The 22942-nt window shown below is 39.2% G+C and overlaps 2 protein-coding genes across 3 annotated transcripts in view; both read left to right on the top strand.

The window, feature by feature from the left end:
- The first annotated feature begins 889 nt into the window (after window positions 1-889).
- LOC126368447 (uncharacterized) lies at window positions 890-8949 on the top strand. The gene is made up of 4 exons (XM_050012449.1): window positions 890-1424; window positions 2764-2916; window positions 7685-7868; window positions 8670-8949. The coding sequence occupies exons 1-4, from the start codon at window positions 891-893 to the stop codon at window positions 8936-8938; spliced, it is 1140 nt and encodes a 379-aa protein (XP_049868406.1). The 5' UTR covers window position 890; the 3' UTR covers window positions 8939-8949.
- A 919-nt stretch (window positions 8950-9868) lies between these two features.
- LOC126368402 (glucose 1,6-bisphosphate synthase) overlaps window positions 9869-22942 on the top strand; it is a 116083-nt gene continuing 103009 nt past the window's right edge. For both annotated transcript variants that reach the window (XR_007566581.1, XM_050012373.1), the window contains exons 1-7: window positions 9869-10207; window positions 11345-11512; window positions 13646-13737; window positions 19757-20002; window positions 20510-20732; window positions 21574-21758; window positions 22397-22593. Coding sequence is in view for 1 of the 2 variants with exons in the window: in XM_050012373.1 (XP_049868330.1) it covers window positions 10142-10207; window positions 11345-11512; window positions 13646-13737; window positions 19757-20002; window positions 20510-20732; window positions 21574-21758; window positions 22397-22593 (1177 nt within the window). In the remaining variant the exon portion in view is untranslated. The remainder of the gene's footprint in view (window positions 10208-11344; window positions 11513-13645; window positions 13738-19756; window positions 20003-20509; window positions 20733-21573; window positions 21759-22396; window positions 22594-22942) is intronic.

Below are 22942 nucleotides of genomic sequence, written 5' to 3'. Positions count from 1 at the left end.
AAGACGTTAGGCTGTGGAAGTATGGTAAATAAACTAATCATGCGTATCGATTACGCCAGTTGCTATCAATTCATAGTAGGTACCTAACTATCTTCTCATGCATTTCTATCTTCTGCTTAGCTGTAAACATATAACTAGGTACCTACCTATTAATATTACGTTGTTGCAGTCTGCGGTAATGATTTTATTGATGTTTAAACAAGATAATTGCATTACTATTTTTAGACATGGAAGTTGATGAACATCGTAATGTCATCAGATCACACAAATCCTTTAGGTACATACAACAGTGCCTGAAATATTTTTAATGCCATATTGCTCTAAAACTTTTATCAGGCGTTTAGTTTTAGATACAAATATTGAGCTGTGTGTGCTGTACAAAAACTTTTCCAAAGGTGGTATCCTACATTTTTTTCTATTTTGATGTTTTTAAACTTGTGTTCTCAGTCCACGACACCTTCGTAATAGGAGAGGATGTGCGTAATGACGTCAACGCTAGGGAGTTTCACGATCAATTGCAGCGTACACAAATAACAGGGCCGTTCTAAGGTAACGAGTAACAAGCTCCAACCCAACTCCCAATCCCGGGTCAAATCCTCTTGAAATCTTGTAATAATCTTTATTTTATTGCACGCGTAAACGAACTTTATCCAGCAAACTATGTCAAGACGCATAGCTGTTTGTTTGTAGTGGGTTTAATTCGGATAGTGAAAATCAGTGTGGGCAACGCGACGCTGTGATATATTCGACGAACCATACACAGTTTAATCAGACAGGGCGCAGGTAACACATGCAGGAGCGCAAACGTCTCGGGGGTACGGCGGCCCTGTCTGATAAAGAAGTACTCTGGCTGTTGTCTTATTTTTATAAAGTGCACTCCTCGGGCAGACATGCGTGGAAGCACAGCGGGCTTCGTGGGCACGATCTCCGGCCAGCCGCACTCGGACTCGCCGCTCTTACAATGGGCAGACGTGCTCTTCTCCAGCGCAGTGGTCTCCCCCGCCTCCATCGCCTACTGGAAGTCCACATGGACGCTCATGGACCTGTACATCTATCCAGAGGATCCGCTGCTCAACGCGGCCGTCTGCACCGCATTCGGAATGTGCTTCAGCGTGTTCTTGTGTTTTTTCCAATTCCACCTCAGCAAATATATCAGCCCGGATAGGGGGAGGGTGACATATTACGTGTTGTCGAGGTTGTACAGTTGTGTGGCCGGGGTGACGTGTATCGCGGCGGTGAAGGGTGTGTGGAACCTGATGGACGAGTGCTCGGGGGACGGAGTGTCTTCTGTAATGTGGACGACGGCTGCAGCGATCCTTGCGCTGGCGGCTCTCAGGACCCTAAGGAACATCTGCGCGATACCCTTCGTGGTGGTGATCGACTCGCCGAGGGACCACTTCGATGTGCCCACATTCTTCAGAAAGGTTAGTACCATCTTGGATTTGCAAAGTGCTCAAACAAATGTGCGCAAACATTTTTTCTAAGCTGTTTTGTCTTCGGGAAATTAGCTATCAGCAGAAAAATTTTCATGTGAATGGTTTAATGTTCTAAGCATATTTACGTTACCCATCTTCATTATCTAATATAGGTACACGCATTGTTTATTTGTAGGTCAATGCTATTACATGACAATAGTAAGTAATTAAATAGTTCCTATTAATATGTCAGGAATAAGATTAGAGTCAAAAATCACTTTTCCAGAAATTCATATTGTCTCAATAGTCAGTTCAATCTAAAATTTATGATTTAATCATATATAGAAACTTAAATATAAATGCTATAAATGGAAGGAAAAGTTTGATAAATCCTGAACACAGCTTGAAAACTTGAGTGAGACTACCCGCATTCTTTATAAATAGGAACAGTAAAGGAATGGAATAATCTGTTGCAATGTCTGTTCCGCCACTTTCAATCTGAACTGAAAGTTTCACAGAGCACTGCAGTAGTAATGCTCTTAATTCTAAGTTCTGGAAACAAGTTTCATAGACTTTTGTCCTTTCCTTACCTTCGATCATGTTTTTCTGTTATATCATGGACGGTAGACTTGTCAGACTTCGTTGTAGGTACTCTATCATTTATGTCCTGGGGGGTTAAAATGGCCACATCGAAACAATATTAATTAATAGCAATATTGCTTTCTTCGATGAATTGCTTTGATGTGGCCATTTTAACCCCCCTGTTCTCATAAGCAACGTCCCAGAGGCCTTATCGTGTTACTCAATTTCTATTTTGACAGATAGAAAACCTATCCTATGACAGGTTAATACTGACTATTCTTGTAAATCCGTTCAAATTTTAGCCAATCATAGCATGAGATTCTATTATGTCAAGATAGAAACTTAGTCACACGAAAAACCTGGCCTAATTGTATAACTTACTTTCTATTTTCACAGATAGAAATCCTCTCCTGTGATTGGTTAAAACTGACAACTACAGTACATTCGTTGAAATTTAGCCAATCGTAGGATAAAATTCTATTTGTCAAGATAAAAACTTAGACACACGAAGACCCGGCCTAATCGTATAACTTACTTTCTATTTTCTAGTCACACAAAGACCCGGCCTAATCGTATTACTTACTTTATATTGATAGAAATCCTCTCCTGTGATTGAGTAAAACTGACAATTCCTGTAAATTCTTTGAAATTTTAGCCAATCACAGGATAGAATTATTTCTGTCAATTTGAAAAACTGAGTTACTCGAACACCCCGAAACAAACAGCCACTCAAAGCCAATCTCATAGAGGACTAAAAATTTCACAGAGTACGAGAGAAACAATGCTCTTCATCCTAGATTGCATCTTCTCAGTGGTGGTGGTGGGCTGGCTCGTGATCTGCGTGTGGCGCGGCGTCTGGGCTATGTCCGACTGGCTCTTCTACCCGGAAGACCAACTCAAGTCACTCATTGCTTCTTTGGTAAGTATCCTCGCTTCTTTAATTCGAAAAAGTTGTATAAACTAACGAAAACTACTGTTTAAGATACTAAAGAAACAAGGAAATGAGAAAGAGAAGATAGTGCAAGAGAAGTAAATTTAAGTTGTTAATGTGGGGTCCAATATGGAAGTCAATGTTTTCTTTCTTTCTCTGTTTCTTTCTTTCATTAGAAGTGTGTCAAGATGGAAGCAATGGAATTCCATAGTATCTGCTTACCCCGGTAGGAAATAGTCGTGAGTTTACTTATCAATGTATGTGTTTAAATAAACAGTGTTCTTACACAGAAAATTCTTATCACAAAATGGAAAAGATCAAAAAAATCTTAATCGAAAGGGATTCGAACCTACCTAGTTAGGTGTATTTCACATTCTGGTGGGATTTTCATCAATAAAACCGCGATTTCTCTCAATTAATTTAATTCATGGTAAGCATTGAAAACATATTTTTTCACCATTTTTTTTGGTAACAAAATACACATCCGTTTTCCCTATAAAGCAACTAAGTATATTAGAATAGAAGAAGTATCATCCATGGTAAAAATTGAAACCACGATTTTGCACCATTTTTTGGTAACAAAATACACATCCATTTACAAAGCAACGATATTAGAATAGAAGAAGTTACCTATAATAGCCAGTTATTCCTATACTCATAATGTTCGGATTCACCTTGAGCTTGAAGACTTTGAACTGCTTTATTAGTCTCTCCGTGTCTTCCTTGCTAGACAAGTAGGTAGCTACTCAACTCCCTTTAAAACCCATAAATCGTTCTCCCTTTGGTTCTGGCAGGCAGGAACAATCATTCGTCATCTGTTGGCCATGAAACAAAACGTTGTGGGTAGATCTTCGAACACCGAAATATACCATTACTGTTAACGCAAAAGTATCCTAGTATTATAATATTGTCTTTTTGCAAATATCCAATTAGAACTTCCGTAATTTGGCGACATAAGTACATAAGTTCCAACAAAATATTCCAAAGTATTTTTGCGTTTACTGTAAGTACTGATATTGACTCTTTATAACCAATTGCCGTTTCAAACAGCAATAAGATGGGTAGTTTCCTAGTTCAAAGATAAATTATGAAATTCTGATTAAGTACTAAATACAGACAGGTCTAAAGATGACAAAAGCGTTTCCTTTTTTCTATTTTACTTACTTATTTAGTAATAATAAGTGCTTCATTTTCTCACGTTTTTCTATGACGCCACAGGTTGCTATTTCATACAAATTCCACCGTTTAGTCAAAAGTAACTGCGGGATTAAAATGGCCACATCGAAGCAATTCATCTAAGAAAGCAATATTGCTATTTGACATTTGTTTGCATTGCGCACTTACTTTAATGACAAATTACAATATTGCTTTCTTAGATGAATTGCTTCGACGTGGCCATTTTGACTTCCCTCAATCAGCGCTTATCGCTATCGACCCACTAGGGTCGATTAATTCTTTCATTTATTTTCCCTCTCAGATGACGCCCTGAGCCGAGGTTCGCACCCAACTGGGCACCTTCAAGCCTGTTGTCTTAAACATTGTACCGGGTGAGAGCCTTCAGCGCTCCCCATTTGTCCGACCAAGTAGTTAATGTCATCTGCGGCAAAACTACAATAAGTCACGTCAAAAAAAGCATTTTGACCCCCCTGATTTGACTAGGTGGAAACTACCCTATTTCCCAGCAGTTGACAAAAGTGAAATTAAAATCTTAATGATAGCGCTCGATTCGTACTAACTGTATCCTATTGTTGTGTTTGAGTTTGACGTTTGTTGTTATCAGCAATTCACAGGCAATTTAGCTGTTTACTTTGGCAGTATAAGTAATAAACGTAATACTATGTTATTGACAGTAAATTCTTGATTCTAGTTTTTCGTTCTTTGGACACATTTTTAAGTGTTGTGTGTCTCTTATCCTGTCGTATATCTTGTGTCTTATTATTATTGTTCTATGTAATAAAGACAGGTTATCTTCTTTTCTGTAGCCTAATTAATGTCCCACTGCTAGGCAAAGGCCTCCCCCTTCTCTTTCCAACCCTCCCTGTCTTGGGCATAGTTCTGCCAGGTGTGCCGGAAGGCGGCCAGCTCGTCCCTCCACCGAACCACCTACCAACCACCTACCTATCTGGAATTAATTAAATAACAATAAATAAAAAAGAATATCGATTGAGACAATCATCGACGTAATATATAAAACAGTTCATTCTCCTATTTATCATTGGGATAAACAGAAGCCAAAAAATAGAGACTTTCTTTCCCTACAAAAATACAGATGGCGCTGTTCAGATTTAACGTGATAATTGGCTATTTTTTCATTGCTCATAGTATACAAACATGAAATGCCTATATACCTCCCACTGCTGGGCACAGGCCTCCCCTCAATCAACCGGAGGGGGTATGGAGCATACTCCACCACGCTGCTCCAATGCGGGTTGGGTTGGCTCATAGTATATTCAAAAATATAATGTAATGGCAGAGGCACAGCGCCATCAAATCAAAATCAAATCAAATATACTTTATTGCACACAACATACAAAACAAATTAACACAGATGATGATAGATACAGTATAATCTGGCGGCCTTATTGCTAAGCAGCAATTTCTTCCAGGCAACCAGTGGATAGGAAACATTATTACAATTTGCCATCTATATTTATTTTGGGGAACGTTGCCTGGAAAGTCCCTCATTGACCCTAAATTACCTCTATCAAAACACTACCTATTCTAATATTTCATACACCAACTAATCTAGGTGCTAGGCTACGGTATCTAGAATTAAAGAAATGGGTTTTTTTATTTATTTGTTTACTAAAACTGAGATGATATCGAAATAAGTACCTACGTGCCTAAACAGTCAGTCTAAAATAAAAAAAAATAAACAGCACCTTTCGACTTCTGTGCAAGTGTGTTTAAGTTTTCAACATTGATCGTTGTAATTGAGTTTGAGTTACAATAACACTTTGAATGACTGTGTAAAAGGTTCGACCGGTTGCCATACAACCATAAAGTTGAAGTTGACTGTGTAAAAAAAATGTAGATTTCTGGCACCTGAACGCGAAGATTCGCAAAGTTTTTGGGGTCACAAATCGGTGGGCATGCCATTGAGTTGAAGCAATTGATGCTTCCTTTCATCATTTTCGTCCCCCGACGCGCGAATAGTCGTCTCAGTAATAAAAAAATTGCTCCAAGCCAATTTGCTGCCATAAAACAATATAACAGTAAAATAAATAATTTAAATTTTGACGTAACGGGCAAGAGAGCAACGGACGGGTCAGTTCGGTTCGGCTTAAACGTAATACATTAGGTACCTACAAAATTGAAACTTGAACTTTATTTCTGCTGTACTTAAAGCTAAAAAGGCTAAAGGTTTCCTGGAAGAGATTGCTACCTTAGCAAGAAGGCCGCCTGTTGTAGTACCAATTTAATTAAATATTTTTTATGTGATTTAAGTGCAATAAGGAGTTTTTGTATTGTATTGTATTGTAAAGCGAAATTATTTAAATACATTGTTATATGTAAAAAACAGTAGCGGAAAACGGAGATTCCATAATGTATCCTCTCTGGATGTTTACTATATGTATGAAAATGGTGTACATTTGTATTATGAGGATGAATAATAATGATAAAGTTACATAGGTACCTAAATGGAAACGATCAGTACTACATTTTATCTCTTACCATAGATTAAACAATACTACTACATACATATAGAAGGGACACTTCGCCCCACTCCAATACGAGCTTGGAGCGAGCTTGATTTACCCCCAGAAATAAAGTAAGCACGCTACCAAATAGTAGGTACTTAATTATTTAATCCAATTGCAGTTATCACAATAGTAGGCAATGTAAACTGCCCTAGATTATGTAAGACGGCGCGTGCAAACGATCCAATCTGAGACTGATTGCGATACGATGAGTATGATTCCAATCCTAAACTTTTGTCCGGCCAAGTAGTTAATGCCATCTGCGGCAAATCTACAATAAGACACGTCAAAATAAAAAAAAATCCAAAACATAGGCTACAAAAAGGTTAGATTTACATTAACCTGACACTTCATACAAAATCTCATTCTTACCGTGTGCCACCTTATCACGTAAGTGCGAGTGAGACAGACAGCCCGCGCGCGCTCCCCCTTACTCCAGCGGCTTAAAGCCGTTTAGACTAAAGTAAGACCCAGAGGGTGTGATGTAAATCTATCTCAGCGCCTGTATGGTCGCGAGCATTAATATATGTATACACTTTGGTACCATTTCACATTAACTTTTTTGATAAATTGAACTGTAAGTCTCACTAAATGTCAAATATGTTAGTGCGACAGAGTCCTAAAGTGGGTACATTACATTGCTCATGACTGTACTTTTACGGACAGATGATTCAAGCCTGCGATGTCCTTACCAACCGAATGACAGGATGGGTGTTTATTGTTTTTACTATTAGCAAACAGAGGCCAAAAATTTACCCTAAATTGTATATTTGTTCTTCTTCTATCGTCTATCGTCAATGGGCTATGAGGTGGATTACCAACCCCATCACCCCTGGTGTCAGGGTTAGGTACTATTGAGCCGCCAAAGAAAGAAACGTTTATTATAAAATGGCATGGCTGACATGGCTCATGTAACGACTACTAACTTACATCAGTAAGTAGCAACCGGGACCAACGGCTTAACATGCCTTCAGAAGCACGGAACACCATTCGTTACTCATCACCATTCATTATTTGTTAACACCATTCTAATATCCATGTACCAACTACTCCAGGTGCTGGGCTACGGCATCACGATCCTGACATTCGGGCTGGAGGCGCCGATGCGGTGGGCGGCCACCAAGCTGGACGGCGCTCCCAAGCTGCTGCTGGCCGACCTGTACAACCTGGTCTCATTCGTGGCCACTATCAACGTCTGGCGGGGATATTGGATTTTCCTTGACGATTATTTCTTTCCTGGTGAGTTGAAGAGTTTTTTTTTTATGTGGCTTGGACGACAAACAGGCAGACGGGTCACCTGATAGTAAATGGCAAGTGGTTTGCAGCACCCGTGGTATTGTCTATGTGTTGCCGACCTTGAAGAGCCTTCTTCACTCCTTAAGGAACCCTGTATCTAAGCGCAGTGGGAAAACCTTGGAGGGAAGTTGAAGTTAGATTAATACTTTATTGAGCACATAGATCGAAATACCCACAAACCTAAAACCCAACATGATAGATTATCTAAATATTCCTATACTTCTATCATAATTATGATTCAACATAATATCCATCTTTGAACATCAATATTATATTGTATTCCTGCAAATTGTCTTTTTTTGACTGTACACCCCGATATACTTTAGGGGCGCGAATTTTCCTTTATGTTTCGTTTATCAATACCGTACATACACATCTACAAATATTTCTTTGATTTACTTTGTTCAAATGCTTCCCTGAGTTAATAGGTAAAGCCAATTGTGATTTGTGAACAAGTTAACGACGTCTATCTCTCATACCAATTTAAAAAAATAATTGAGTAGAGTTTGAATCAGTAGTAGGTATACTTACGTAATAAAATGACAACAAATAAATAAGCATTTTAGCTATTACTGCCTTAAACATTCCTTTAAAATAATTTCAATTCTAATTAAGCAATAGATTCTGGGTGTTTCTCCACCAACCCGCTGCTCCACGGCGGTGAATGAAGTTTCATGTAGTAAAACGCCTGATGGAAAGTTTACCGCAAGATTACAATATTCATACCTATTTTCTTTCTTTCAGAATATCCAGAGATCGCCAATTGGGCCACACACTTCGTCAGTTTAGTAGTCCTCGTACTGCTAAACTGTTTTAACACAGTTCTTGTCAGAGGAGTATACTTCGATGCAGAGGAACCAGAGGATGAATGCATGGTGTTCCCTTGCCATTATATCCGGATATACTACCACAGAAGAAAAATGAGAAAGAAGTTCAGAAACGCCATTAATAATGCAGAGAAAAATAAGTTACAAGAATCTAGTGTACCATTACAAATAGATGTAGAGAAATAATTTTAAGTAAACCAGTGTAAATAAACTTCCTAGTTATAATTTGATACCCTCTTTGATTTACCTACAAGAGATAACATAATTGACTTTTACACATTTCTTATTTACATAGGTAAATCACGCCTATATTCCAAATGGGCGAGCAGAGCGAGAGAAAATCTGACATAATATTATATATAATTTTATTTTTTAAAGTAAAAATTACATATTATAAGAAATAAAGTTTACCTACCAAATTACCTACTTACTTAACTGGGCTTCGGCGGAGTTAGTCGAATGACGTCTTCGTCCATCTCGACTTCAGTTGTAGGCTGTGGGCTGTGGCTGTGGGTGCTAAAACAGCTTTTTTTTTTTTTTTTTTTTGACGTGACTTATTGTAGATTTGCCGCAGATGGCATTAACTACTTGGCCGGACAAATGGGGAGCGCTGAAGGCTCTCACCCGGTACAACGTTTAAGACAACAGGCCTGAGGGTGCCCAGTTGGGCGCGAACCTCGGCTCAGGGCGTCGTCTGAGAAGAAAAATATTTGAAAGAATTAATCGACCCTAGTGGGTCGATAGCGATAAGCGCTGAATGAGGGAAATCGTCGACCACGCCGGCGGGGTCGGTATCGGGGACCTGAAGTGTTTGGTGTCGCGAGCTGATTGGCTGCCTCTATGGCTAGAGTAATCGGGTCGTCGGGATCGTATATTACGTCCTTCGGAACTAAAACAGCATTGATTGGTAGATATCAAAGTATATATAAATCCGACAAAAACAATGTGAATAGAAGGGACTTGTACGTCTATGAACGCGAGTAAGCAGCGGCTGTAGGTTGCTGTATTTACTTACATTCGCGTATCCAAACGCCTCAAATGTCAAAATCAGGTGAACCACTTTTGACAATTTGTTTTGCTTTTACATCAAGCTTACATAAACCTTATTGCAAGCGGTTACGGTCCATTTCATTCCATATCAATTCAGTTTTTTTTGTCAAACAAAACCAGATAAATCGTTCGCTCACGAAAATTGTTTTTATTGTTACTTTGAGAAGTTTATTCAGTTTTATCAGTTGTCTACTTGTCTGCAGAGAGCTGTATTATCTGACCGGCATCTCGACACATTCGTAAAGCTACCGCAAAGAAATACAGTGCGAAAGCATCTCAATTCCATATCGGACATACGCGTAAAGTTTTTAGTAATTATTGAATAATTTCTCTAAAACCATGTCTTGTAATAGTGGAGATCCGAAACTGGATGCAGCCGTCAACACTTGGCTGAAAATTGACAAGGTATTTATTAAAATACAAGCTATTTGACCCCACTTCACCTGGGTACAGTATTTTCTTGTTGCAGAAATAAAGATCATAACAATAATTACCGCATGAATATTAATACTTCTCTCTATTAGATTTGCTTATAAATTTTGTATTGATTGTATAGTCACAGTTATACATATATTTTATCAAACCTGAGCCAGTTTTATGACCTTTTGTTAAATAAAGAGTAAAAAAGACAGTCACAAAAAAGAAGTGAATCTTAATAATATGGTGGTAAAAAACCAGCATTTGTGTTCTTCTTTTTACTGTGTTATAAATTATATTATGATATTTTCGTACATATTACTGCATTGTATCTCTTTAATTAAATTAGGCACATGATTTCTTTCATTAATCAGTCCTTGATGTTTTATCAATCATATGACTTATTTGTACATAAATAAACAGGATTATTGAATAATATTTGAAGAAATATTTTCTATGAACCACATTCTTGTCTATGTAACAATAAATCGTAAGAACAGCTATGGTGTTAATTAGCTTTCAAAACGATGTAAATAAGAATTGATGACGTATGACATTCATGTTAAAAAATAACATAATTACAACAAACAATATAGAGCAAATGGAAGACAATAAAACTCCTACACTGAGCAGCTAATGTTTATTAGAGGTGTTTTATGTTCAGCCATTCAGATTACCATAATTTTCTTTATCACTTCACTAGCTGTTACCTGCAACTTTGTTCCTATGAAACCCTACTATTAAAACTGTAGAAGTTTCATATAAACTTTGCCACCCCTTTTTACCCCCTTAAGGGTTGAATTTCCTAAAATCCCATCATAGTGAGCACCTACATTCTAAAAAGAACCCCCATGCAAAATTTGAGGCTCTTAGCACTTGTCGTTTCTGAGACTCAGTACTGAGTGAGTGAGTCACTCAGTCAGTGACTTTTTGCTTTTATATACATATAGTATAAACTCACATCGGTAAAATCTAATGGGGTAGGCAGAGTCATAATTAATCAGAATTCATCTTTTAGCTACTTTAGAAATTAAGTCCGCTAAGATGGATATAATGAACCAATATTGTGAGAGACGTTTATTTATGCAATCAAATGACTTAAAACCCCAATTTCCAACAAAACAGAATCCAGTAACTCGTCAGGAAGTATTGGACGACATAGCAGGTGCAGAATGGGACGTGTTAAAGAAGACGATGCTAGGGCGACAGAAGTTCGGCACGGCGGGGCTGCGCGGACGCATGGGCGCCGGGTACAAATGTATGAACGACGTTGTCATACTGCAAACTGCACAGGTAAAAATCATACTAATATAAATTTGAATTAACCAAGAAGTAACTCTGTCCGTATGATGTGTTACTTTTTCAGCCTCACACTGCTGAACTGATTTTGATGAAATCTAGTATGGATATAGTTTGAGATATAAACTATATCATACAGTTTTGAAAACAGGACCGTGATAATATGTGGGATTGACTGATTGATTGATTGATAAGGTGACTTGTTAATCTCATACATTTTTGTCACTGTCACTGTTGATTGTCATAATGAAGGACTTTCCATGCTACATTCCCCAAAAAAAATAATATGGCGATGTCCAGATTTAACGTGATAAAATTCTCTTATTGCTCATGTACATAATTATTCAAAATATAATGTTATGGCAAAGGCATAGGTATAAAGGAATAATTGTTGCTTGATATTTGGATCAGATATATACAATTATTGAGGAGCTCGGTGGCGCAGCGGTAAACTCGCTCGGTTTGCGATTGTTGAAGTAAAGCAACTTTCGCAGAGGCCGGTCATAGGATGGATGACCACAAAAAAAAAGTTTTCATCTCGAGCTCCTCCGTGCTTCGGAAGGCACGTTAAACCGTTGGTCCCGGCTGCATTAGCAGTCGTTAATAACCACCAATCCGCACTGGGCCCGCGTGGTGGTTTAAGGCCCGATCTCCCTATCCATCCATAGGGAAGGCTCGTGCCCCAGCAGTGGGGACGTTAATGGGCTGGTGATGATGATATACAATTATGTTGCTACCCATATTGCTTCTGTTTATTTTGATCAGAATAATAATGAGTGGAGGATGTGTTGTGCCTGGGTGTAATAATAAGGGTCATTAATTCATCATATATACCCAAAAACAAAGATAAAAGATACATGATATTTGAAGGGTAAATGATGGACAGCGCCATCTATATTGCTTTTGGGGAATGTAGCCTGGAAAATTCCTCATTGCTTGCAACTTGGCTAAGGCCCCTAGAAAAAAACAAAAATAAACATGGAAAACTTTACGGGGTAACGTTATGGACTTTGATTATACCTATTACGGACTTTAAATCGAGGAAAGATTTTAGAAGGTTACCTAGACCTAGTCCAAAGGTGAACTTTAAGAAAACATTGAGAGATAAGCATAATTGTGTGTTTCCTTATGTTTTTTTTTTCATATGAACTATTTGATAAATGAATCACATTCACACACCTACGACTTTTTATATGTCTTTGCAGACAGTCCGTTGTCTTCATAGCCATGACACTTTAGCATGTTGAGTAAAAAAACTAAGTATGCTATTTTTATCGACTTCAAAAAAGGCGGAGGTTCTCAATTCGACCGTATATGTTTTTTTTTATGTTTGTTCTTTATTTAATTCTTATTTTTAATGAGGCTTTGAACACCCTGAGTTATCATGCCAGCCTCATAGATGCTTTCGTGTACAGTCATGAGCAATATATTGTACCCACTTTAGGACTCTGTCGCACTAACATATTTGACATTTAGTGAGACTTACAGTTCAATTTGTCAAAAAAGTCAATGTGACATGGTACCAAAGTGTATATATGTTAATGCTCGTGACCGTACCTATCCCTTAGGCAAAGGATTGGTCAACTAGATAATACAATAAACTAAAAAGCTAAAGCTAAGTATTAAGTATGCTACTATTATTACCTGTTGTCTACTAACATAGGTTTTAAAATTTCACTAATAGACTACTTATCAAATTATAGTTTTATACAAACCGTTGCGTTGGAAGTATAACCTGCAGTCATGTCCTCTTGCGGCCCTTTCCAGACACATTATCAGCATCATCATCAGTTAAACAATGTTTTTTTTCTCATCAACATCTCCCTACCATTATCCCGTTTTTCACAGGGTCCGCTTACCTAACCTGAATATTTGACAGGTCCGGTTTTTTACAGAAACGACTGCCTGTCTGACTTTCCAACCCGCGAAGGGAAAACCAGCCCAATACAGGTTAGGTCACATACCTCCGAGAATGCATTTCTCGGGAATGTAGGTTTCCTCGCAATGTTTTCCTTACGCACGTGTTTTTTCTTTATGTTTTTTGAATATATTTTATCTCATGTGAATAGGTCGTGGTTTATATAATAAAAAAGTACTGCACTAAATAATATTCTACAACCTTTCCAGGGTCTGTGCTCGTACATTCAAAAAGAGTGTTGTCAAAGCAAACTGCAAAGCGGTATCGTGGTCGGGTTCGATGGCAGATACAACAGCAAGAGGTGAGAGTGAAGAACCTTATATGTTTTTCTTTTTATTTTTATTCCAAATGATTTCTTTTGAAGATTGAAGAATCAGTTAGTTAACTGTGAATCTCGGTACCGGACTTGTGAGAGCCTTCAGCGCTCCCCATTTGTCCGGCCAAGTAGTTAATGCCATCTGCGGCAAATCTACAATAAGTCACGTCAAAAAAAAAAAGGTACCGGACTTGCACCAATGAGTTATTAATTTATTATAAGTGCAGTTTTCACTGACACAGTTGGTTCGACCATTATAGACGGCTCACCTATCACGTTGGTCTAACAGAAAGCTCGGTGAGATGTGGGTACTTAGTTCTTCTTGACGGATGTACCTCTGACTACCCCAATTGGGACATAGTCGTGAGCTTATGTCTATGTATGTGTATATTTTGTGAAATTTGACTAGTTAACACTGAGTGTTGGAAGAAAAATGCGCCAAAGCCATCAAGCAGTGTTCAGGGGTGTTAAAATGGCCACATCGAAGCAATTCATCTAAGAAAGCAATATTGCTATTTGACATTTGTTTGCATTGCGCACTTACTTTTATATGCGCAAATGTCAAATTGCAATATTGCTTTCTTAGATGAATTGCTTCGATGTGGCCATTTTAACCCCCCTAAACTGGGGGGGTTAAAATGGCCAATAATAATTCATCCAAAAAGCCAATATTACAATTTGACATTTGCGCATATAAAACTAAGTGCGCAATGCAAACAAATGTCAAATTGCAATATTGCTTCGATGTGTCCTTTTTAACCCTCCAGATATCTTTTGAACACATTAAAAAAATAACATCGTAAAGGCCAAATGTTCAGCTATAAGAGCGCTATTGATGAAGATTTATTAATGAAGATTATATAAGTAGTTCTCTATTCTTATCAGTATTGCGTCATCGTTCGACAGGGGGTTATCGTACAATGTTGTTTAGGACCCATTGTATGACTGATAGCTATCGTTCGTCGTGTACTCATATTGATGGCACCAGCGGGCGCGGGTGCGGGGAAATCAAACTCTTTTAGTAAATATACAAACGTGTGAAAATATTGGATGGTCACATTGCATTAATACGGCCTCCGTGGTCCAGTGGTTGAGCATTGGCATTGTCCCGGTGGGCACATATCACAAAAATCACTTTGTGATCCCTAGTTTGGTTAGGATATTACAGGCCGATCACCTGATAGTCCGAAAGCAAGGCGATCCGTGCTTCGGAAGGCACTTTGAGCCGGTGGTCCCGGTTATTACTTATTGATGTAAGTACGTAGTCGTTACATGAGTCGTGTCAGGGGCCTTTGGCGGCTCCATAGTAACCATAACACCAGGGTTGAGGTTGGTAATCCGTCTCATAACCCATACGATAGAAGAGAAGATTGCATTAGTATTGCCAATCGACACACACACACACACACACACACACGCACACACACACACACACACACACAGACACGTACAGGTCCTTTATTCCCATCTGCCCCCTTTAGGCTTGCCACCGGGGTGGTGGTTGGGAAATTAGGTGCCGTTTACCACCCCGGTGGTCGATGGCACTTAATTAGTTTCATCTGCCCCCTTTACAGTTATAGTACGGGGGTTTATTCTCATGTCGTACTGGACATAAAATAAAAAAATGAAAATTTTGCAATATTAATTTAAAATTTTCCGTTTCTTTATTGGATAAAATAAAATAAAATAAATTTTACTGATTGCATTTTTGGCATCAGTATCGATCACTAATCACCCCCTGATAGTTATTTTGAAAATATATTTAATGTACAGAATTGACCTCTCTACAGATTTATTATAAATTTACATATATTTTTTTGAAAATATTATAATTTTGAACGTTTTTTTATTTAATGTCCAGTACGACATGAGAATGAACCCCCGTACTATAACTGTAAAGGGGGCAGATGAAACTAATTAAGTGCCATCGACCACCGGGGTGGTAAACGGCACCTAATTAGTGCCAACCACCACCCCGGTGGCAAGCCTAAAGGGGGCAGATGGGAATAAACCGTACAGGTCGGTCGGGGGAGATGTGGGGGATCGGGGGTTTTGGCTATCGATAGTTCAAGTTCAAAACCACGGAATAGTAAGAGGTTGGAAGGGCCAAGTGAGCGCGAAACACGCGCCGTAAAATTACGAGCAGATAGTTCATGCTTCAACTTTGCTATCCAGTCGTCCGCAAACTTTACGACGCACGGAGCTCCGCGAAAATATGTTAAAAAGTCGGCTTGTGTATTAACTTACAGGGCTATAAGTCAAATATTGACTATCATGCAAGGAGATCTCTCCTTAAAACAGGAAAGCTAAAAACCTTAGCATGATCCGCTTTGTAATCCTTAGTTTGGTTAGGGCATTACAGGCTGATCACCTGATTGTCCAAAAAGTAAGATCATCCGTGCTTCGGAAGGCACTTTAACCCGTTGGTCCCGGTTACTACTTACTGATATAAGTAAGTAGTCGTTACATGAGCCATGTCAGGGGCCTTTGGCGGCTCAATAATAACCTTGACACCAGGGTTAATGAGGTTGGTAATTCACCTTGTGAGGTGAGGTGAAAACCCACACGATAGAAGACTAAAAAAAACTTTTATATGCAATATCTTATGAAAAGTAATGATAAAATTGCAGCCACACAAAATATACATTGCCGGTAAAGTGGCTGTGGAATTTGAGAAGTAGAAGAGCTATCGTAGTTATCTGTTTGCAGGAGTAGTAGTAAAAGAGAGTGCAATTATTTTTATATATGCTTCTGCCATTATATTGTAATTTGGAATAATTGTGTAACCGAGTAATAAGGAAATAGGTAATTATCACGTTAAAGCTGTACAACGCCATCTATATTGTTTTTGGTGAACGTAGCCTGGAAAGTACCTCCGTTCGTTCACCATGAACGTGTTAGTGAGTTTCTATAGTAACTAGAAAAGCTTAATTTCCGCTTCCGCTTAACAATGTGATTGAGGTCTTACGCTACACTGTTGATAACCTGACAATCAATGCTTCCAGTAAACACGATCTTTTATTAAATACTTATCGTTCTATCAAATGCATTGTGATTTAGATAGTTGCCGACTGATAATAAATCAAGTGAATCACAAGAATTCATACGATTAGCAAATCATTATATTACCTAATAGGCACCTATTAGGGAATGCAATCCGGACCCGAGATCGCAAATTCGAGATCCCACGGGATCGGAAATATCAATACCGCGAAATTCCGAAATTTTCGGGATCTCGTCTAGTTCATATAAAAAAAAATTACGATGGCTGAAAACGAAGAAACCTGTTTGTTTGTGATGTTGAGGTTAACTAAAACAAAATATTTTTTGAAAGAAAAGAAAAACCTTTATTCTTCAATATTACTAACTAAATAATTAAGTTTTCATTGAAATCAGCATAATCAAAACAAAAAATTCAAGGAAATTCGTCCAATCCCGTCAATCTCGAATGGGATCTCATCATATTATGCTTCGGGATTGATTCCGAAAAAATTGTCTAGATCTCGTGATTGCATTCCCTAGTACCTATAGCTATCTGTGTGATGTAATCGCAGCTTTCAATTAAAAGTAGTCAACATTTCTCATTCTCAATTTACCGACTGTACCAATTAAAGCAATTACTTTCGATTGAGAACAATAATTGGCAATGAAAGATCAGGTGTGAGCTAGATATTGGCTAGATGCGGCTAGTGTAAGGCCGGGTTTCCACTGACGTGGAGATGGGCGGAGAAGAGAGGAGATGTGCGGATTTGACCAATCACAGCGTCCGAGAGAGCGAAAAACGAAGTTCAAATTCAAAAATATCTTTATTTAGTAGGTAACATAGTTACACTCTGAATCGTCAATTTTTACATAACGAACGTCTCATCCGCCTAAAACTACTGCAGCTTCTCACAACCTGTATAGCCGGGGAACAGAAGCTGCAAGAAAAACCTCGGCACAAATGCCTTGCTGTGATGAACATGCTCTGTCACTCTCTCCATCCCGGTGATTGGTTGATTCCTGCACATCTCCGCTAATCTCCGCACAGCTCCGCGCCTAAGGCTGGTAGTGCCTTCGTGATGTATCGGTGTACTACGACCGGGCCGTTCCGTAGGTCCGTAGGTCAATACAACACCTCCGTTCCCAGATGTAAAATTACTATGCCCTTGTTTTGTGATTGTGACTCAATTAGCTCTCTGATTCTCATATCCTATCTCCCAAGCGCTGCTAGCACAAGCTGAGACTAACGTAAGATATGTTGCCAATTCGAGCTAAATAGTCTATCTAAACGAAAACGAGTGACGTAATAGAGATGACTGAAAAGTGTATATTATAATACTAACATAAAGTGTTTATGTATACATTTTTGTGATAATTAGGTATAATCATCATCTAGCATAGCATTATCCCGTTTTTCACAGGGTCCGCTAACCTAACCTGAAGATTTGACAGGTCCGGTTTTTTAATAGAAGCGACTGCCTGTCTGACCTTCCAACCCGCTATATTGTCTGATCTATTAGGTACATTTGTTTATATTCACCTTAATTATATTTAAGTAATTTGGTATTATATAATATATTATTTCCCCTTGCCCTTGGCAGGCCCTTGCATTTCAAGATGTCCACCACCACCTTATGATCATTCCGACGAAGATCTTCGTGATTTTTTTATTGTTTTGTGAAAAATTTAAATCATGTTAATGTCTTGTTTTTGTGTGTGGCGTCCTTTTACAATAAACAATTTATATTCTATTTTGTCTATTCTAAAAGTGCAACTCTATATTCTAAGCTGTTTACTCAACTCTTCACCCATTAGACTCGTCTGCAGCTGAGTATTTTGGTATTTTAAGTTGACATTTACGACCACGAATTGAGGACTTTACTTACTGGAGTCTAGCATCTCATATTGCCAACAAAATAATACGAAAAGAATGACGTCATACCTCCACTTACCCTTGCTGGAGTAAACTCGACCTAAGGTGGTGTGTGTCCCCCCCCCCCCCTCCCCAATTCCCACGCCCCACCCCCAAAATCGGTATTATCAGTCGGCGGTCTTAGGGTGGTATTAATAAACTAATCTCAGCTTCGAGACTGCTCAAGATCATGTCAATGTGACAGTTCTCATATAAAAACAGAGACTTGAGCATGATCTTGAGGGCAGTCTCAGCTGAGATTCGTTTATTAATACCACCCTTAGAATTTGAGCTTAGTTCAAGGTCTTCCTTAAGGTTTCCTCAACTGAAGACGGAGTCGTAGAAGGTTCGAATGAACATCTTAGAAACCTATTACTGATACCTTATTATATTACCCAGAATGCTAAATTAGGATATCTTCCAAGGAAACTCAAAGTAACATCTGTAGGATAGATGCAAAGACTTCTATAATAAATCGGAAACTTCCGTAATAGGCAGGAAGGTCGGCCGACCAAATCCGTCACGGCGGCCAAGGCAATTGTATTTGAAACGGTCAATGAGCAAACCAGAGACCCGGTAACGCGGTATAATGACATTGTTATGACGACGTCGAAATTGTGATTGAATGGTAACAGAGGGTAACACCAAAGTACGTACGGTGCAAGTTGATCAAGGTTTGTACCGAACAGTCGAATTACGTAACATCGACATAATAGTGTATCGCCTTTTTGAAAAATCACATTCTGATCGATTCACAAAACTCCACTTTACTTGGATTGAAACTAAAGTGTTTATTGCGAGATATTGTTAACAAAAATCACATCTGTGGCGACACGGTACGCTGCTTGAGAGATATCCCACTTATAATTAAATATCCTTAACATACATTCAGAAACTCACGCCTATTTTCCACCGGGGTAAATAGAGACTATGGAATTCCATTTGCTTAGATACGGACACACTTCTCTTGCTTCCTCTACATTCATCAATCGTTTTATACTCTGTCCCCCCCCCCCCCCCCCTGGAGCCGGGTTAATGGTCTTGTTGAGACCGAAACCAAAGGCACATTTTTACACCTGCCAAAATTATAATCAAGCGTCTTGTCCACAGATGGGCCGAGCTGACAGCAAAGGTGTTCATCTCAGCCAACATCCCAGTGTACTTATTCACCAAAGTATGTCCAACTCCCTTCGTGTCTTTCGGCACCATACTGTACGAAGCAGCTGCAGGAGTGATGGTCACCGCTTCACACAACCCGAAGGAAGACAACGGCTATAAGGTGTACTGGACCAACGGGACACAGATTATATCCCCACATGACGATAATATACTTGATGAGATCCTGCAGTGCTTAGAGTGAGTGAAATTCAGTGTTATTAAAACAGACGCGACTGCCTGTCTGACCTTCAAACCCGCGAAGGGAAAACCAGCCCAATACAGGTTAGGTCACATACCCCCGAAACACATTTCTCGGGAATGTGGGTTTCCTCACGATGTTTTCCTTCACCGCTGAGATTATCACGTGATAATCATTTATAATCCAAACATTAATTCGAAAACACATTCTAAAGTCAATGTTTTATTCCCGTGCTGGGTTTCGAACCTGCGACTCAAGCTTTTTTCCAACTACCACATGATTTTAACCTAATAACAAGGTTAAAAAGTAATCTATGTGTATACCTACACAATTGTACACAGATGGGTCGACCGTTATAAACGGCGATACGGCTCACAACCTAATACTTTGGTCTAACAGATAGCTCTGTGAGGTGTGTGTACTTAGTTCATCTTGCGATGGATGTACCTCTGACTACCCCAATTGGAATATAGTCGTAAGCTTATGTTTATATGTACATCTTCCAGCATCCCAGACGACCACTGGAATACAGAAGAGATCAGAACGCACCCGCTAGTAAAGGACTGCCAAGACGAAGTGACAGCTCAATACATGAAGTACATACGAGAGAGTCTGCCGCAGAACGTTCTAGAAGACAACAAGAACGCCGGCATCCAGGCTGTGTACAGCGCCATGCACGGGGTGGGATATAATTACGTCGTTGAAGCTTTCAAAGTCGCTAATTTAAAGGTGCGTAATGTAATTACATCCTCTTAATTATCTCTTTAGGATCTGGCGTGTGTGATGAAATCAGAAATCCTGGATACGAATCTCGGTTGGATAAATAGAGGAAACTTTTATAAGATTTATAGAATATTTCTTATTATTATTTTTTATAATATAAATATATGGACAAAATTCATATATTTAAGCAAAAAAAAAAACAGCATTAAATCCACCACATGCTTCGTCAAAAAGGAACTAAAAACAAGAATAAACCATAAATCCACAAAAGTTTCGTCAAAATACAAACCGAAATCAGCAACAACCTTCGTCATTATTCGAATAGCCCGCCACGGATCATTTCTGGCTCAAACGTACCCATCAAACTGGCAGCATTCCCAAAAATCTAACTCGGACGTGACTTGAACCCGCAGCTCTTGTCAATCCGGGACGAGCGTGTTAACCTTTATACCACCAGGTCCTCCTCCTGTCCATGCGACATTCTTTCAATCTATGTATCGTCATTAAGCCGACGCCGCGCCGAGGTTATGCTTTTTTTCGATTTAAATTTTCTCTTTGTGAGTTCCTAAGCACGAGTAATATAAGTGCTATAAAAACAAAAACCATTTAAATATATGGAGATGCTTAACAAAGCCGTTCTCTCTCCGATTGGTGGAGAAAATACTTCCTATATCTCATGAACAGCCCTTCCAACCGAATAGCATTGGAGCGGACAGACCACGAAGCATCGGCATTTACGAATTGTACGAGTTATCATAGTAATATCTATCATAGTAATTTAATAGTTCTATAGGAATCCACCCAAAGCAAGAACCCCACGCAACTTCAATGCTTTTCTTCTTTACAGGCACCAATAAGCGTGAAAGAACAACAAGACCCCAACCCGGATTTCCCAACAGTCAAGTTCCCCAACCCTGAGGAGGTGGAATGTGTAGAGCTGAGTCAGAAGCTGGCTGAGAAGACTGGCACCAAGTTGGTGCTGATCAACGACCCTGATGCGGACAGGCTGGCTGTGGCCGAGTATGATGACAGGTAAGTGACATGGTCGTAGAGAGGTTAATCCTGGACACTTCATACAAAAACCTCTGGTCACACAGACACTAGTGTGTATTACTCACCGTATGTTACCAACGCAATAAATTATATTTATGATTATGATCACTACACATTGACGTTATCATACACGGGCATCTGTGTGTATGACATCTGATGCCATACGATTGAAGACTAAAGTAAGACCGAGGGGGGATGAGGTAAACCTAGCTCAGACGCTGGTGGGGAGCGGAGAGTTGCCCTTCTATACCATATTCTATGCCCTGAGGTGGAATAGGTGGAGCTAAGTCAGAGACAGAAGCTATCTGAGAAAACGTGCACCAAATAGTTGCTTAGCAACAACCCTGATGCGAACACGCTGTGGTCGAGCGTGATAATAAGTAAGCAGTAACAGTATCGTAGAGAAGTAGATAAATAGCTAATGATCGGATCGCAGAAGTTTTAGATGATGATGAGCCCGTTGCATAAAATAGAAAATACTCGTAGAAGACACTCTACCCAAAAACCTCACCCTCATTTATGTATAAATAACTTTCACATTTCGGCTATTTTCTTTTGCCATAAATCTTGCTAACATTTGCTATAAGCATTAAATACTTCTTTTTTCTTCTATCCAGCTCAAAATCATGGAAAGTCTTCTCGGGCAACGAAATGGGAGCATTATTCGGGTGGTGGCTTCTGCAACAGCATGTGGCTAGTGGCTCTAAACAGGAGGTGTTCGTGTTGGCCAGTATAGTCAGCTCTAAGATGCTGCAGGCTATTGTCAAGGGGAAGGGACACTTCGTTGAAACACTCACTGGATTCAAGTGGATGGGTGAGTTTCAAGTAATAGCCAGAACGGCGGGACTAAGGAGTGAGTTCCTCCATTCGCAATAACAATCGGCCACCTTAAACAATCTCCGTGGTCCAGTGGTTGAGCGTTGAGCTCACGATCAGGATGTCTCAGGTTCGAATCCCGATGGGGACATACTACAAAAAATACTTTGTGATCCCTAGTTTGCTTAGGACATCACAGACTGATCACCTGATTGTCCGAAAGTAAGATGATCCGTAAGGCATATTAAGCCGTTGGTCCCGGTTTACCGGTACTTAATAATGTAAGTAAGTACCTAGTCGTTACATGAGCCTTGTCAGAGACATTTGGCGGTTATTATTATTATTGC

Source organism: Pectinophora gossypiella, chromosome 7 (assembly GCF_024362695.1).
Source record: "Pectinophora gossypiella chromosome 7, ilPecGoss1.1, whole genome shotgun sequence".
In the NCBI taxonomy this organism is placed as follows: Eukaryota; Metazoa; Arthropoda; class Insecta; order Lepidoptera; family Gelechiidae; genus Pectinophora; species Pectinophora gossypiella.
Note: the sequence above shows the minus strand (reverse complement) of the source record. Positions and strands in the feature narration are given on the sequence as shown.

Excerpts from the sequence above, each read along its gene's own strand:
- LOC126368447 (XM_050012449.1), top strand. The coding sequence starts at position 891 with ATGCGTGGAAGCACAGCGGGCTTCGTGGGCACGATCTCCGGCCAGCCG. Across the intron at positions 2,917-7,684 it reads AGTCACTCATTGCTTCTTTG|GTGCTGGGCTACGGCATCAC; the intron begins GTAAGTATCCTC and ends CAACTACTCCAG. Across the intron at positions 7,869-8,669 it reads TGACGATTATTTCTTTCCTG|AATATCCAGAGATCGCCAAT; the intron begins GTGAGTTGAAGA and ends TCTTTCTTTCAG.